This window comes from Podarcis tiliguerta (assembly GCF_965153285.1).
Source record: "Podarcis tiliguerta genome assembly, chromosome: 14".
Classification (NCBI taxonomy): Eukaryota; Metazoa; Chordata; class Lepidosauria; order Squamata; family Lacertidae; genus Podarcis; species Podarcis tiliguerta.
In genome coordinates this window covers 28,752,308-28,765,368 of record NC_139547.1, presented here as the reverse complement: position 1 = coordinate 28,765,368, position 13,061 = coordinate 28,752,308, and the positions used below count along the sequence as shown (strand labels likewise).

At 51.9% G+C, this 13,061-nt stretch overlaps 1 protein-coding gene across 3 annotated transcripts in view; it reads left to right on the top strand.

The window, feature by feature from the left end:
- The window catches only part of MAP1A (microtubule associated protein 1A), a 37,102-nt gene that overhangs the window by 19,712 nt on the left and 4,329 nt on the right, over nucleotides 1–13,061 (top strand). For all 3 annotated transcript variants that reach the window (XM_083412654.1, XM_083412656.1, XM_083412655.1), the window contains 3 exons: nucleotides 1,722–1,804; nucleotides 2,393–2,533; nucleotides 3,119–11,456. In XM_083412654.1, the coding sequence (XP_083268780.1) occupies nucleotides 1,722–1,804; nucleotides 2,393–2,533; nucleotides 3,119–11,456 (8,562 nt within the window). The remainder of the gene's footprint in view (nucleotides 1–1,721; nucleotides 1,805–2,392; nucleotides 2,534–3,118; nucleotides 11,457–13,061) is intronic.

The window sequence follows — 13,061 nt, the reverse complement described above, 5'->3', positions numbered from 1 at the left end:
GCTGCAGCAGCAGCCAGCAGCTGGGCAGGCCCACAGAGGGTTGGAGGCAGGCAGGGTGCTCTCTGGTGGCCAGCTTTGTCCTTTAAGGCTTAGTCTGAAGCTGGTGCAGGTGACCAGGCACAGAGGCCAAGGCCAACCAGAAACGCTCCCTGCTGGGCTTCAGTGGGAGAGGACCAGTGGCAGTGTGGTGAGCATCCTCCTCTGCGATACCTGCAATCCATGAAATGCTGCAGGTTCAGTGGCAAGACACCCACACCCCTCCCACCACTTTCTGGGTGCCTTGGGATTGGGAACAGAAGAAAATTAAGTGGGGGTGGGGGGAACCGTTGCTCAGCAAATGTATATTGACAAGAGGTTTTGCATCCTCTTTGCAAGGCAAGTGAGGGGGCATTCCCAAGAGACCCTGAAAGGAAAGAGGAAGGGGATGCAGCAGAGGGAGAGAAGGAGATGGTTTCCTAAGCAGAGGCCTTTGGGGAGAAGTGGTCCTCAGCTTTGGCCTGGCTCAACCTCCTTGTTTAGTGGCTCGGAGGAACGTTTGTATGTCCATTCACTTCTTAATGAGTTCCTGGGTTACTAGTCACACAGTCCTAGGCAAAGCAGCCTCACGCTTCCAATGAGCATGACTCATTTTTTCCAGAGCTTGACCTTAGAGAATGAAAGGTGTGCTTGATTTTTGTCATAAAATCATTTTATGAACACCCTCCCTCCTTTTAAGCATTTCCAGAACACTCTCCCTCCTTTCAGAATCCTCTGTCCATCTTCATCTATAGAGAAATACAGAGAGCTGGAAGGGCCAGGGAGGGGAGGGGAGTTGAGCAGCTCATGGCTTCAGCTCAGTCCTTGGAGCCCAGAGCAGCTGCTGTATGATGGATGCCAAGCAGGAACAGCTGCTGTAGTGCAAAATCCTGGGCGTGCGCGCACACACACACACACTGTGTGTCTGTCTTTTTTTTTTTTTAATGGATGCATTTTAAATTGGCCACAGAGCTCAACCCATGGAGTGTTTTACAACTCAGCAGCAGGAGCCGAGGCTCCCAGGGAAAGTATTGGGTTGGGCAGCTCATCTCTTTGCAAGGATCACTGCAGGCTCATGAGGAACCCTCACCCCCCCACACACACACACACTGCTCATTTCCCAAACTCACAACTGCCTGCACAATTCTGAGTAGCAGGGAGGGGCTGCCCGAAGCTAGAGCATTTGCAAGATCCATGCTATGGGCATGTTTATGTCTTGCTCATTGAACATCCAAGCACATCTGCATATCCAGCAGTGCTGGAAGAAGCTTCCTCATCAGCACCCGTCTCAAATTTGCAGGACTCCAGAGCAGCCTTTCAGCCCTAAAGCAAATCACTTTCCGTCCCAATGAAAGCTGAAGTCAGCCCCCCAACTGGCTAGCATAAACTGTGCAGAGCAATACTGCCTGTGCCAAAATGTATTGGTCTAGTTTGGTTTTCATTTGTTGTTTGAAGCCACTCACCAAGGAATCTTCCTACAGCTTCCCTGGGGTGGGAGTTCAAAAGTAGCTGGTCTGGGCTACTGTACTGAAGGTCACTTCCCCCAGGAACAGGGCAGGGAAAGCTGAAGCCAGCTTGGAAACTGCCAGCCCTTCCAGCTTCTCCTGGATAGCCACAATGGCCTGGTTCTGAAGGCAGTTGTTTTGCCCTTGGACTCTGACTATGAGCACTTGTTTTGAACATAGCCTTTTCTACTGTCTCCCTAGGTCAGAGGACCCTCCACCACCAGAGCGAGGACCTGGACACAGTCATCCTAGTAAACCCCGATGAACAGAGCACTGTGTCAGAGGTAAAGCTCTGGGGTTCCTGCCTACCTGGGGTCAATGTAACCAATGGGATTACACCTCTAAGAGTTGCTACAGTGGCATGGTGCAAAAGTTACCCGCTTCTTGACTTTGACTGGGGGCAAACCAGCTACAAATCCCTTGTGAAACCATCCTCCTGCCCCGTCAGGATAAATATTTATGAAGGGGAGTAGATAAAGGCCTTAAAACAAAGACCCTCCTGCAAAGCCCTGTGCTCAGGACTGCACCCAATTCCCTCCCCCACTTCTAGGAACCTGGCTGCCTTCCTGCTTTTTCCTCTCTGCCTGCAGCTAAATTTGACTCACAGATTATCCTGACCAGGTGTGGGGGGTATTTGGGTTCCCTGCCACCCCTCCTGTGACCTTGCCTGAAGCGGGGCTGGGATATTATGGGGCTGTGTCTAGAGCCCAGACTCAAGCATGTTTAGGCAAGATGCAAAACTGCCTCTCAATGGGCTGCCTCCCCAAGCTCATTCATCAGACACGGCCGGCCGTTTGTATTATCTGAGTGAGGGCAGCATTTCTGCAAGTCTAAAACTCAGGAGCTGAAACTGTCTCTCCTGCTGCAAACAGGTTCGTTCCTTGATATGTGACCCTTCTGCCTACAAGCTGCTAGTGCTCTGTGGACAGAGCACAGACCAAGAAGGAGATTTGATCCTGCAGGCTGGGACCTTCACCTATCAGAAATTTGCTGAGATCCTTGCAGATCCAGAGGTAAATTTTGGGGGGGGGGGGAATCTCGGATTTGTATCTGGCTGACATAGGTGGCTTTGGAGGCCATCCTCAGGCTGTTGTCTTCTTTTTAGTCCTAGCTTAAGTCTTATTCACAGCTTGTCTCAGAAAATCCTTTGCCTAAGATTAACACCCCGCAGTGTCATGGGGTACTGAGTTTGGGACCACCTTAAATGAGGATTGCTGCTACTACTGTTGTACACGTTACAAATCTTCCCAGGCATTCAGGATGTGTTACCAGAACTTTATTCACCATGCATTCCAACTCCTGGCTTATTGTAGGCTTGGGAAACACTCAATTTCCTGCAGAGGCCCCTTTCAGATTATTAGTCTCCAACACACACACATACACAGAGTAACATATTTCCAGGATCCTATTATTGATACATCTGGTGGACACCTCTGGCCACCCAAGAACAATAGTGACTTACATAGGTTGACTGGTAGGTTTCCAGTTCTAGTTAAAAGTTGAGCTTGCATGGATTTGACTAAACAAGACATTTTGGGGGTTTTGGTCAAGGACCTTTTGTGGTGCTTCTGACTATTGCCTGCTTCTGACTCTTGTAGGTTGCCCAGCTTCTCAGCAACACAGATCCAGCTTGCAAGGCCTCCCTGACTGTGTCGTGCTTAGGAGAGGGAGATTGGAGCAACCTAGGACACCCCCAATTCCAAGACCTTCTCAGTCTGAGACTGAACCCTGACCCAATTCTGCCAGAGATGGATGGGGTCTCTGAGTTTGCCGAGTATGTCTCTGAGACAGTGGATGTCCCATCTCCCTTTGACCTCTTGGAACCCCCAACCTCAGGGGGCTTCCTCAAGCTGTCCAAGCCCTGCTGCTACATCTTCCCTGGAGGGAGGGGGGATTCAGCACTCTTTGCTGTCAATGGGTTCAACATCCTGGTGGATGGCGGTTCAGAGAGGAAGTCCTGTTTCTGGAAGCTGGTGCGGCACCTGGACAGAATTGACTCTGTTCTCCTGACCCACATTGGGGCCGATAACCTCCCTGGCATCAATGGTCTCTTGCAGAGGAAGATCGCTGAGCAGGATGAGGAGCAGTCTCAGGGCTCCACCAACTACAGTGACTGGATGAAGAATCTCATCTCCCCTGAGCTTGGGGTGGTTTTCTTCAATGTCCCTGAGAAGCTCAAAATGCCCGAGTCTTCCATGAAGGCCAAGAGAAGCATTGAGGAGGCTAGCCTGACCCTGCAGTACCTCAACAGGCTGGGCGTGAAGCCAGAGCCCCTGTACAGGGTGGTCAGCAACACAATTGAGCCCATCACCTTGTTCCACAAAATGGGTGTTGGGAAATTGGACATGTATGTCTTGAACCCAGTCAAGGAGAGCAAGGAGATGCAGTTCCTCATGCAGAAGTGGGCTGGGAACAGCAAGGCCAAGACGGGCATCATTCTGGCCAATGGGAAGGAAGGGGAGATCTCTGTACCCTACCTGACCTCCATCACCGCCTTGGTTGTGTGGCTCCCAGCAAGTCCAACGGAAAAAATAGTGCGAGTTTTGTTCCCTGGGAATGCACCACAAAACAAGATTTTGGAAGGGCTTGAGAAACTCAGGCACTTGGATTTCCTGAAGTATCCTGTTGCTACGCAAAAGGAAATTGCCTCTGGCCTTCCCACCCTGGCACTCAAGCAGACCAAGATCAAGCAGAGGACAGACAGCAAGGAGAGCCTCAAGTCTTCTAAGCCAGCAGCTGCCAAGGCAGGTGGTGAGGAGGGAGCAAAGGAGGTGAAGTCCGAGGTCCTCAAAGAGGCCAAGACAGAGAAGAAGGCCAAGGAGCCACTGGAAAAGCCCCCCAAGGCAGAGAAAGTACGAATGGACTCCAGCGATGCCCTCAAAGCAGAGAAAAGGAAACACAACAAAGACAAAATGGGCAAGAAGCACCTCAAGGAGAAAGTGTCTAAGCTGGAGGAGAAAAGGGACAAGGAGAAGAAAGAGATCAAGAAAGAGAGGAAGGAGATTAAGAAAGACGATGGGAAGAAAGAGGAAAGGAAGGAGTCAAAGAAAGAAGAGAAAAAGAAGGAAGCCAAGCCGGAGCTGAAAAAGATTTCAAAGCCAGACTTGAAGTCATTCACCCCTGAAGTGAGGAAGACTTTGTACAAGGCAAAAGCTCCTGGTCGGATCAAAGCGGAGAAAGCTCGCAGCAAAGCTGAGAAGGACGCTGCCCATGGAGAGCCAAAGAAGGCCTTGCCTGTGCCCAGGAAGCCACCAAGCCAGCCCCCAGAACCAGCAGGCGTGGCTGAGCACAGGCTGGTCTTGTCTTCCCCAGAAGACCTCACCAAGGACTTTGAGGAGCTGAAGGCTGAAAAGCAGGCCAGGCTTCCAGAGGCACCTGGTCCTGCAGAAGGAGAGGCAGGAAAGCAGGGGCTTAGTGATGTGGCTGCTCAGGAGACAGACCTGATCCCAGAAGGAGTCAGTGGCCCAGACTCCTGGTCCCAAGGTGCAACAGAGGAGGAAACGGGCAAGGAGGGAGGAGGGGAAATGCCCAAAAGACCTGATGAGAGAGCAGCAGCCTTGGGGGAACCCCTTGAGAGAACAGCAGAAGTCTCCAGAAAAGAAGCAGGAGAGGAGAGAGAGCCAATGCAGGCTTCTGGTGACTACTCGGAAGACAAATATTCTGCTTTGGAAATGAAGTGGATGGAGACCCAGGCAGAGAGGCAAATGGACAGGAGAGACAAGGGATTGGAACAGGCAGAGCTGGAAGGGACCGAACAGCCCCTTGCAGAGGCCAAAAGGGAAGAGGCAGAGAAGAGTGAGCCTTCTCTCTTCCAGCAGCCAGAAGGTCCCCTCTTTCCCTCCAGAGGGAAGGAAAAAGAGGCCAAGGAGGAAAGCAGACTGCCTGGGAAGCAAAGAATGGGCAAGGGGGAGGAGGACGAATCTTGCCTGGGCGGTGCTCCAGCCCCACTTGGAGAACACATCTCCTACATCCAGGATGAGACCATCCCTGGCTACTCAGAGACAGAGCAGACCATCTCTGATGAAGAGATCCACGATGAGCAGGAGGAGAGGCTGCCCCAGCTCAAGACAGATATTAGCTCCTCTGACATTGCGGTGCCAGACCAGACCGGCTCCTTTGAAGCTATCCACGGGATCCAGGCCATGGCAGCTGCTGGCCAAGACCCTGCAGTCCTTGCCTACCCCACCAACATTGTGGCTGCCCCCTTGGCGGAAGAGGAGCATGTTTCTTCAGCAACATCCATCACAGAGTGTGACAAGCTCTCCTCTTTCGCCACCTCTGTTGCAGAGGACCAGTCTGTTGCCTCGATAACAGCACCGCAGACAGAGGATACTGGCAAAAGCTCCTTGCTGCTGGATACAGTGAACAGCATCCCTTCCTCTAGAACAGAGGCTACCCAAGGTCTGGACTATGTTCCCTCTGCTGGCACCATTTCTCCCACATCTTCACTAGAGGAGGACAAAGGCTTCAAGTCTCCACCTCCAGAAGACTTCCGTATACAAGCAGAAGGTGAGAGAAGGCTTGAGGCCTGCAAAAAGGGCCTGCAGCAGCAACAGGAACCAGAACAGGAGGAGGAGGAAGAGGAGGAGGAAGAAGAAGATGAGACACCAAATATTGAGAAGCCTTGGAGAGCGCAGGGTCATTATGATGCACCTTTGTTTTCTCAGCAAGGGCCCATGGGAGATGGTTTAACAGGAGTGCCAGTGGAAGGATCCCAAGAGGCCATGCTGATACTCGACGGAGAAGCCCAGTTGCTACAGGTTGTTGCAGGCTCTGGTGAGGCTGAAGAGCGGTGCATGAGCCCTGATGACAGCACAGTCAAGATGGCATCTCCCACCCAGTCGGGCCCCACCAGCGCTGGGCACACACCTTTCCACCAGTCCCCTGTAGAGGAGAAATCGGACACTGTGGAGGCTGAGCTGTTTGACAAGTCTTCTGAGGCCCCTGTGAAATGGGATGAAGAAAGAAGTCCCAGCAAAGCCACTGAGATCTCCAGGGCTTTTGAAGGAGAGGTCGCTGCTCCTGAGGGGCTCTTTTCTGGGGGGAAAGAGGCATCAACTGTCCTTCAGGACAAGCCTGTCCCAGAAAGTGTGACTGTATCAGAATCTGAACCTGTCCAGAGCGAGGATCGGAGACTGCCTCTTGAGAAAGAGGAGCTGGCCATCAGCTTCTACCACAAGCAAGAGACCCTGGACATTTCTGACCTTTATCCTCTCACCAAAGACACACTTCTAGAGCCCAAAGAGGGCTCTCCATTGAAGGGAGCAGACACTACCGAGGAAGCCTCCCAGGAAAGCATGAAGTGCCCTGCCCATGAGATGCTCTTCTCTGCGGCTGAAATTCCTCCTCCAGAAGGGTGGGAGGAACTTTCCGATAGAGCTTTTGGTGAGAGTTCTTCACAAGTGCCCACAAAACCGCTTTCACCAGAGGAAGCAAAGGTGTTCCCATTTATTGAAGACACTCCTGGGAAAGCAAAATATTCAGATGATTTTGCCATGGAAAAATTGCCAGAAGATGGGAATGCCCTACATTTCACAGAGCGCAGCTTAGGCCAAGAGGGACCCCCCGCAGTTGCTATCAAATACACTTCCCCAGAAGGCAGCGACATTTCTGTGAGCCTTAGTGAAGAAACCTCTTTGCACTTGTTCACAGGAGAGAGTTCTCAACCTGATGCTCAGTCTCTGTCTACAAAAGAGGTCCCTGCTCAGAAGTCCTCATCAGACGTGTTCACAGAACAATTCTCTCCTGAAATGAGCTACCAGGCTTACACAGAGCAGAGCCCCTTTGGAAGCAAAACATCTGAAGATTTGGCCAAAGACAATTCACTTTCATTCCATGGTAAGGATCCATTTCAAGACAGTCATGCCACCCTCACGATGTCTTCTGCAGATGCTATTATGGAAGATGTCAGAGCCGTGTCCTTAGCTGAAAAAGAGCCCATCAGAGAACCATCTCCAAGACCTTCCCCCAAAGAAAGTCCAGGTTCAAAGTCTTCAAGCTTCACAGAACCAAGCCCAGTTCTAGAGAAGGAGCCCTCGCAAGTCTCCTCTGAGGAGATGGGGCCTTGTCGGTTGCTAGAAGAGGAGCAGGATACTGAAGAGGAGGAGGAGGAGGAGGAAGAGGAATCGCCAGAAATGGAAGATATTTATCTGAAAGACACAAACTCTGAGAAGAAAGTGTGGTTTCCAGAGGAGATGAAGGGAGTGCCATGCAAAGAGCAAAAGCCAAAGTATGGGAAAGAAAGAGGGGAATGTACCTTCTTGGATGAGGAAGTAGAAAAACATGAAACAAAGGCTCCTCCTCCTCCCATGACTGAAGAGGGAGTGATTTCTCACTCTGCAGCAGAGTCTGAAGATGACATTTCTGGACTGGCCATGAAAGACATTTGGGACTCAGGATACAGGCACTTCCACGAAAACGTTGCCACTTTGAAGCAAGAGACACCTCCTGAGAATCGCTTTCCCCATGTGAGTGACAAGGTTGTGGCCCAGCAGATGCCAGAAACATCATCTGACCAAACACAGGCATTTTCACAAGCAGCTGCTGAACACAGTGCCATGGACACAAAGAAATCCAAGATGCCTGGCTCCAAAGGCCCCCCCTCTCCTGGGCTAGAAAGTGTGTCAACATCCGGCCTGGAATGGGCCATACTGTCCCCTCCACACCAGGTCAAGATTCCGCCTACAACAGGGTGGAGGGAGGAGTCCCCGCTTGAGCAAGCTGAGGAGGAAGTGGCCACAGAGCCATGGTCCAGCTCTGTGGTGGAGCCTCCTGCTTTGGAAGAGGAGAGAGAAGCATATGCACCAGAGCAGCGAAAGTCCCCTGCAGTAGACCAAAGTGTGCCCACACTCCAATCAGGAACCACAGAGAGGAGATCAGAGGGTGATGATGTCTACAAAAGCAAGTGGGATCCCAAAGAGATGCAGGACAGAGAGCAGGAGGCTGAGGTGGAATCTCACACTTGCTCAGAGGAAAGCCAAAAGGAGCAGGTTGTGAGGGCAGCTCTGCTGAGTCCAGTAGGATCCCAGGAAGACAGGGCCCCTGCAGTTGTGGAGCCAGGGAAGAGTGAGTCCACCCACCTTGGAGGAAGTGGAGACCTCACAACCCCTTTGCAGGACACAGTCTCCATTGACCAAGCAGAGCATCACTCCTGGTTCAGCACCACAGACTCTCCCAGTCAGTCTGGGCTCTGTGAACCCAAAGTTGACACTCTTGGGAAAGGGGAAGAGAGAGAAGCAACTCCTTACCCTCATGAGAAGACTTTCCATTATGCAGATATCTATGAGAATGTTGTCATGTCTAGCATTGGCCACTTTGGAAAAGATGTGGGTCTCAAGATAGGGACAACCCTTTACCCCATCTCCTCCAAGGAAGAAGAGTCTTGCCTCTACACTCCTACTGAGAAAGAGCTCTCGTCTCCAGTTTCCCCAAAGGACAAAGCAGAGCCCTCCTTTGAGTACGCAGAGGTCCATGCCCAGGGCCATCCTCTTCAGATAGCAGAGAAGCCCAGTGTACCACAGAGCTTGGCAGCCCAGGACAACCCACAGCCTGATGAGAGCCTTGCAGACTCTTCACCTCTTCTGCCAGGAAGTCTGGTGAGCTCCCTGCCTGCAGCCTCTCTGGGGGACAAGGGCTTTACCTCCCACACTGATGTGGCAGGCGTGCTGAAGCAGGAGGAGACAGCTCTTTACATTGAAGGTGCCCACCCTCCAGATGCAAACATCAGCCAGGAACAAAGGTCTCCTTCTCCTAAGCACTCCCTGCCCAAGGATATGTACTATGAGCAAGCCAGAAGGGGAGAAGAGAGCGCCAGCGACTCAGAGCTGGAGAAGGGGGCCAAGGAGAAGTCTGAAAAGGAATCCAAGCACCCAGGGGAGCCTCCTTCAGCTCTGAAGCCAGCCAGTGAGAGGGAAGAGGAACCCTATGCAGACATTTCAGGATTGGAGAAGGAGGACTGTTTGTCAGTGACATGGCAAGGAGCATCCTATGGTGCATTGTTGGGAGAGGAGAGTCAGACAGAGAGAAGAGCCTTGAAGGCTGAGGATGTTGCTGCCTATGGCAGCCTTGCAGGTCCAGAAAGGGAGGAGTGGGCCTCAAGCAAGCCATTCTCCAAAAAGGAGGAGGAGGAAGAAGAAGAAGAAGAGGAGGAGGAGGAGGAGGAAGAAGAGGAAGAGGCCTCCATAGGGAAAGGCTTTGCTGATACTGACTCCAAAGGCTTCTGCTTTGGTTCTGCTGCTAAAGAGAAGGACCCTCCAAAGGGCCCAGCGCTGCTGACAAAAGGGCTGGATTGCTCTTCCTCGGGCTTTGAACTCTCTTCCCTGGGCATGCACCAGCCATCCATCCTGTTCCGGCATGAAGCACATTTCTCGTCCCACTTAAGGGACAAATCCCTCGCTTTTGGCATCCCTGATTCTGACCCCTTTGAAAAGGGCAAGAGAGATGAATACTTGGAGGTATCCAAAAAGGTTTCTAGTGAGGATTCATCGTTCCCGGCAGGAGGAGGGAAGCTTCTCTCTGGGGCACCCCAAGAGCAGCAGCTGCACAGGGAGTCATCTAGCTCTCCTGAGGAAACCTTCTTGAGGGGCTCCATCTCAACACATCCAGCAGTCAGTGATAGCCCCTTGTTCCCCCCCTATCGAGGAACAGCTGCTGGGCCAGATGCCCAGGGAGCACAGCAACCCACATCCCCACAGCTTCCAGCAGGTTCTGCAAAGATGTTTTCAGGTGAAATGGGAGGAGATGCCTCTGCCAGCTTGGGCCTGCCCTCTCTGCCCACTCAGCAGTCTGAGTCCAGCTGCACAGTTAGCTGCACACAGCAGCCCCCAAGCCCTGGAGAGTGGCCAGCAGCCACTCCCCTCCCTGACATCCTGGCTGTTTCCCCCCATTGCCAGCAGGAGGCAGCTGCCACTGCCAACGGGCCCACAGAGGTGAGCCTCAGCCCCCTTGCTTTCCATGGTGGGCCACATCTCACAGGGGCAGCAAGGAGTGAGGAGGACGACGAGGAGGAAGACGAGGAGGAGAAGGAGGATGACGAGAAGGAGGACTGTGAGAGACAAAGCCGTCCCTCTTCCTTGTTGAGCTGTGAGCCAGCTTTCCCGCCCTTCTTTCCAGATGCCCAGCATGGCAGCCAAGCAGAGGATCATGGTGATGCCTCCCATGAGTTGGAGCCATCTCTGGGAGCTACCTCAGAGTACGGGCAGAGGTTCTCGTGTGAGTATAAGCAAAGGAAGGGAGAGCTGTCCCCATCATTCATCAATCCCAGTCCTCAAGATTCATCAGAGGAGAGTGAATGTTCCCAGGCTGAAGGTCACCCTTCTGTGAAAGGAAGGCCACACTCCATCCCTGGTGGCCATAGGCAACCCCCTGCCACAACAGAAGAAACTCCCCCCACCTCCGCAAGTGACTCTGGCACCTCCCAGTCTGACTCGGATGTCCCTCCAGAAACAGAGGAGTGCCCCTCCATCACAGCTGACGCGGCCATGGACTCCGACGAAGACGCCGATTTCCTCCCAGTCGACAAAGCTGTGGGCAGCTCCCATCACAGCAGCAGCAGCAGCAGCAGCACAAGAGCTGGTCATGATCCCCCACCCATCACCCTGGTGGACCCCCATCCTCACCCTCCACACCCAGATGTCTGCATGATGGACCCTGAGGTGCTGCTCAATGATCAGAACATGAGCAGGCCTGACAAAATATCCAAGAAGGATCTGAAGGAGAAAAACAAAGGGGTGAGGAAGCCACTGGGCAAGCCCAAGTCCTCTTCCCCTGCCCGGAAGCCTGAGAAATGGTCCCCAACCCCCTTGAAGCAACAGCCACCAGACCGGCCTCCAAAGCCAGCACTGGCCAAGAGAGAGAAGCCCCTGAAGGCCCATGGAGAAGAGACGGGTCCCCCTAACCCTGGCAAGAACCTTGTCAACGGCGTCAAAACCAGCCCAGGTAAGACTGAGCAGAGACATGGCCCTCTTGGTGGGAATTGTGGGGGCATCTGTGCTGTCAGCTCTGGTTGTCAAGCCATTTGTCTTCTGCCCTAAGTCGGGGAGACTTTCCCAGAACCAGGATGTGCTGCTTCTGCTCCCTGGTTTAGGGTCAAAGATTGCCAGAAGCACTTCCTGTGGATTTAATCTTGGGCATGAATGACAAATCAGGCCTATCTTTTCCTGATGGAAAATACACTGTCTCCAGTTCTGAAACTCTGCACTCTGGTGTGGCTATTACCAAATACATTATTATGAGGGGGAATCTCTCTGGAGGGATCTCAGGCAGAGATGCAAAGGGATCACCAGCCAGGTGAGCCCTCCACTGTCAGAGGTGATAGGTTCTTGAGACCCAGTTGCTGCAGACTGCAAGCAGGGAGAGTCCTGCTGTTGTGCTCACGTTCTGCTTGGAGGCTTCTTCCCTTTGGGGCTTTTGGTTGGCCAAGGGGAGAGCAGTGTGCTGGACTGTGATGAACTTCCTCTGGCCTGACCCTACTGCAGCTACAGGATTCTTCTTAGGCAGTAATTCAGACTGTGGAGCTCTGTCTTGGGCCCTATAATAGTCTGCCTTTCTATAAACGCATTGGACGAAGGATGGAATCTCAGAGAACCCTAGAAGGCAGGGCCAGGCTTGTTTGTGTGGAGGGGGGAGGGAGGTCCCTTCACTTGCTCCAAAGAGTCGGAAGCTGATCCTTTCCTCCACCAGCAGGAGGTGCTATGCTGGAAGTGGAAGGTGGTCCTTGGGCTCCCAGTAGAACACCTCTTTGCAGAACTGGGCAAAGTGGGCTGTGATTGCATAGGGAGGACCGAAGTCATGCCCTCAGGCTGTTGTTGGGCCCCAGTCACACTGGCAAAGGTAAAGGGCAGTGAGAGCTGTCCAGTGGCATCTGGGGGGCAACAATTTGGCCACTATTGCGTGATCAGCTTCTCCCAGTGTATTCCAGTTTGCTTTTCTCTTAGCTTCTCCTGGCTCCTTGACTTTTCCATTCTAAAGAGAGGAGCTGAAGTGGGCCAGTTGTGGGATGTGAAGAAATGTTAAGAATGATGTTATGTGAGAGATCCCTAGTTGGGGCATTTTCATCAGGAGAAATACAAATAAATCAAGAAAAGATAATTGTGGTAGGAGTGTATGCCCCAAATAATATTAAATCTGAATTTTAGAGGAAATTGGAAGAGAAGCTTTGGGAACTTGAGAATGGAAAGATAATTTTGAGATTTTAATGGAGTTATATCTATCAAAATGGATAGAACCCGGGGGGGGGGGGATCAAACTCAGGCAGACTACCATTATCGTTTTTTCAGCTGACAGATAATCTTAATTTATTTGATACTTGGAGACTGAAGCATCCCACTGAAAAGGATATTACTTATTTTTCCAAAGATAAAAAATCGGGAGGGAGAATAGATGCAATTTGGGCCTCAAAAAAAAATTGACCTTGAGTCTGGTAAAAGCAGAGATTTTGAACAAATCTCTCACAGATCATAATGCAGTTACTATACACATAAAAAACATATGAGGGAGGTAGAGGATGAATGATGAGATATGGAGAGATGAGCAAAAGGTGAA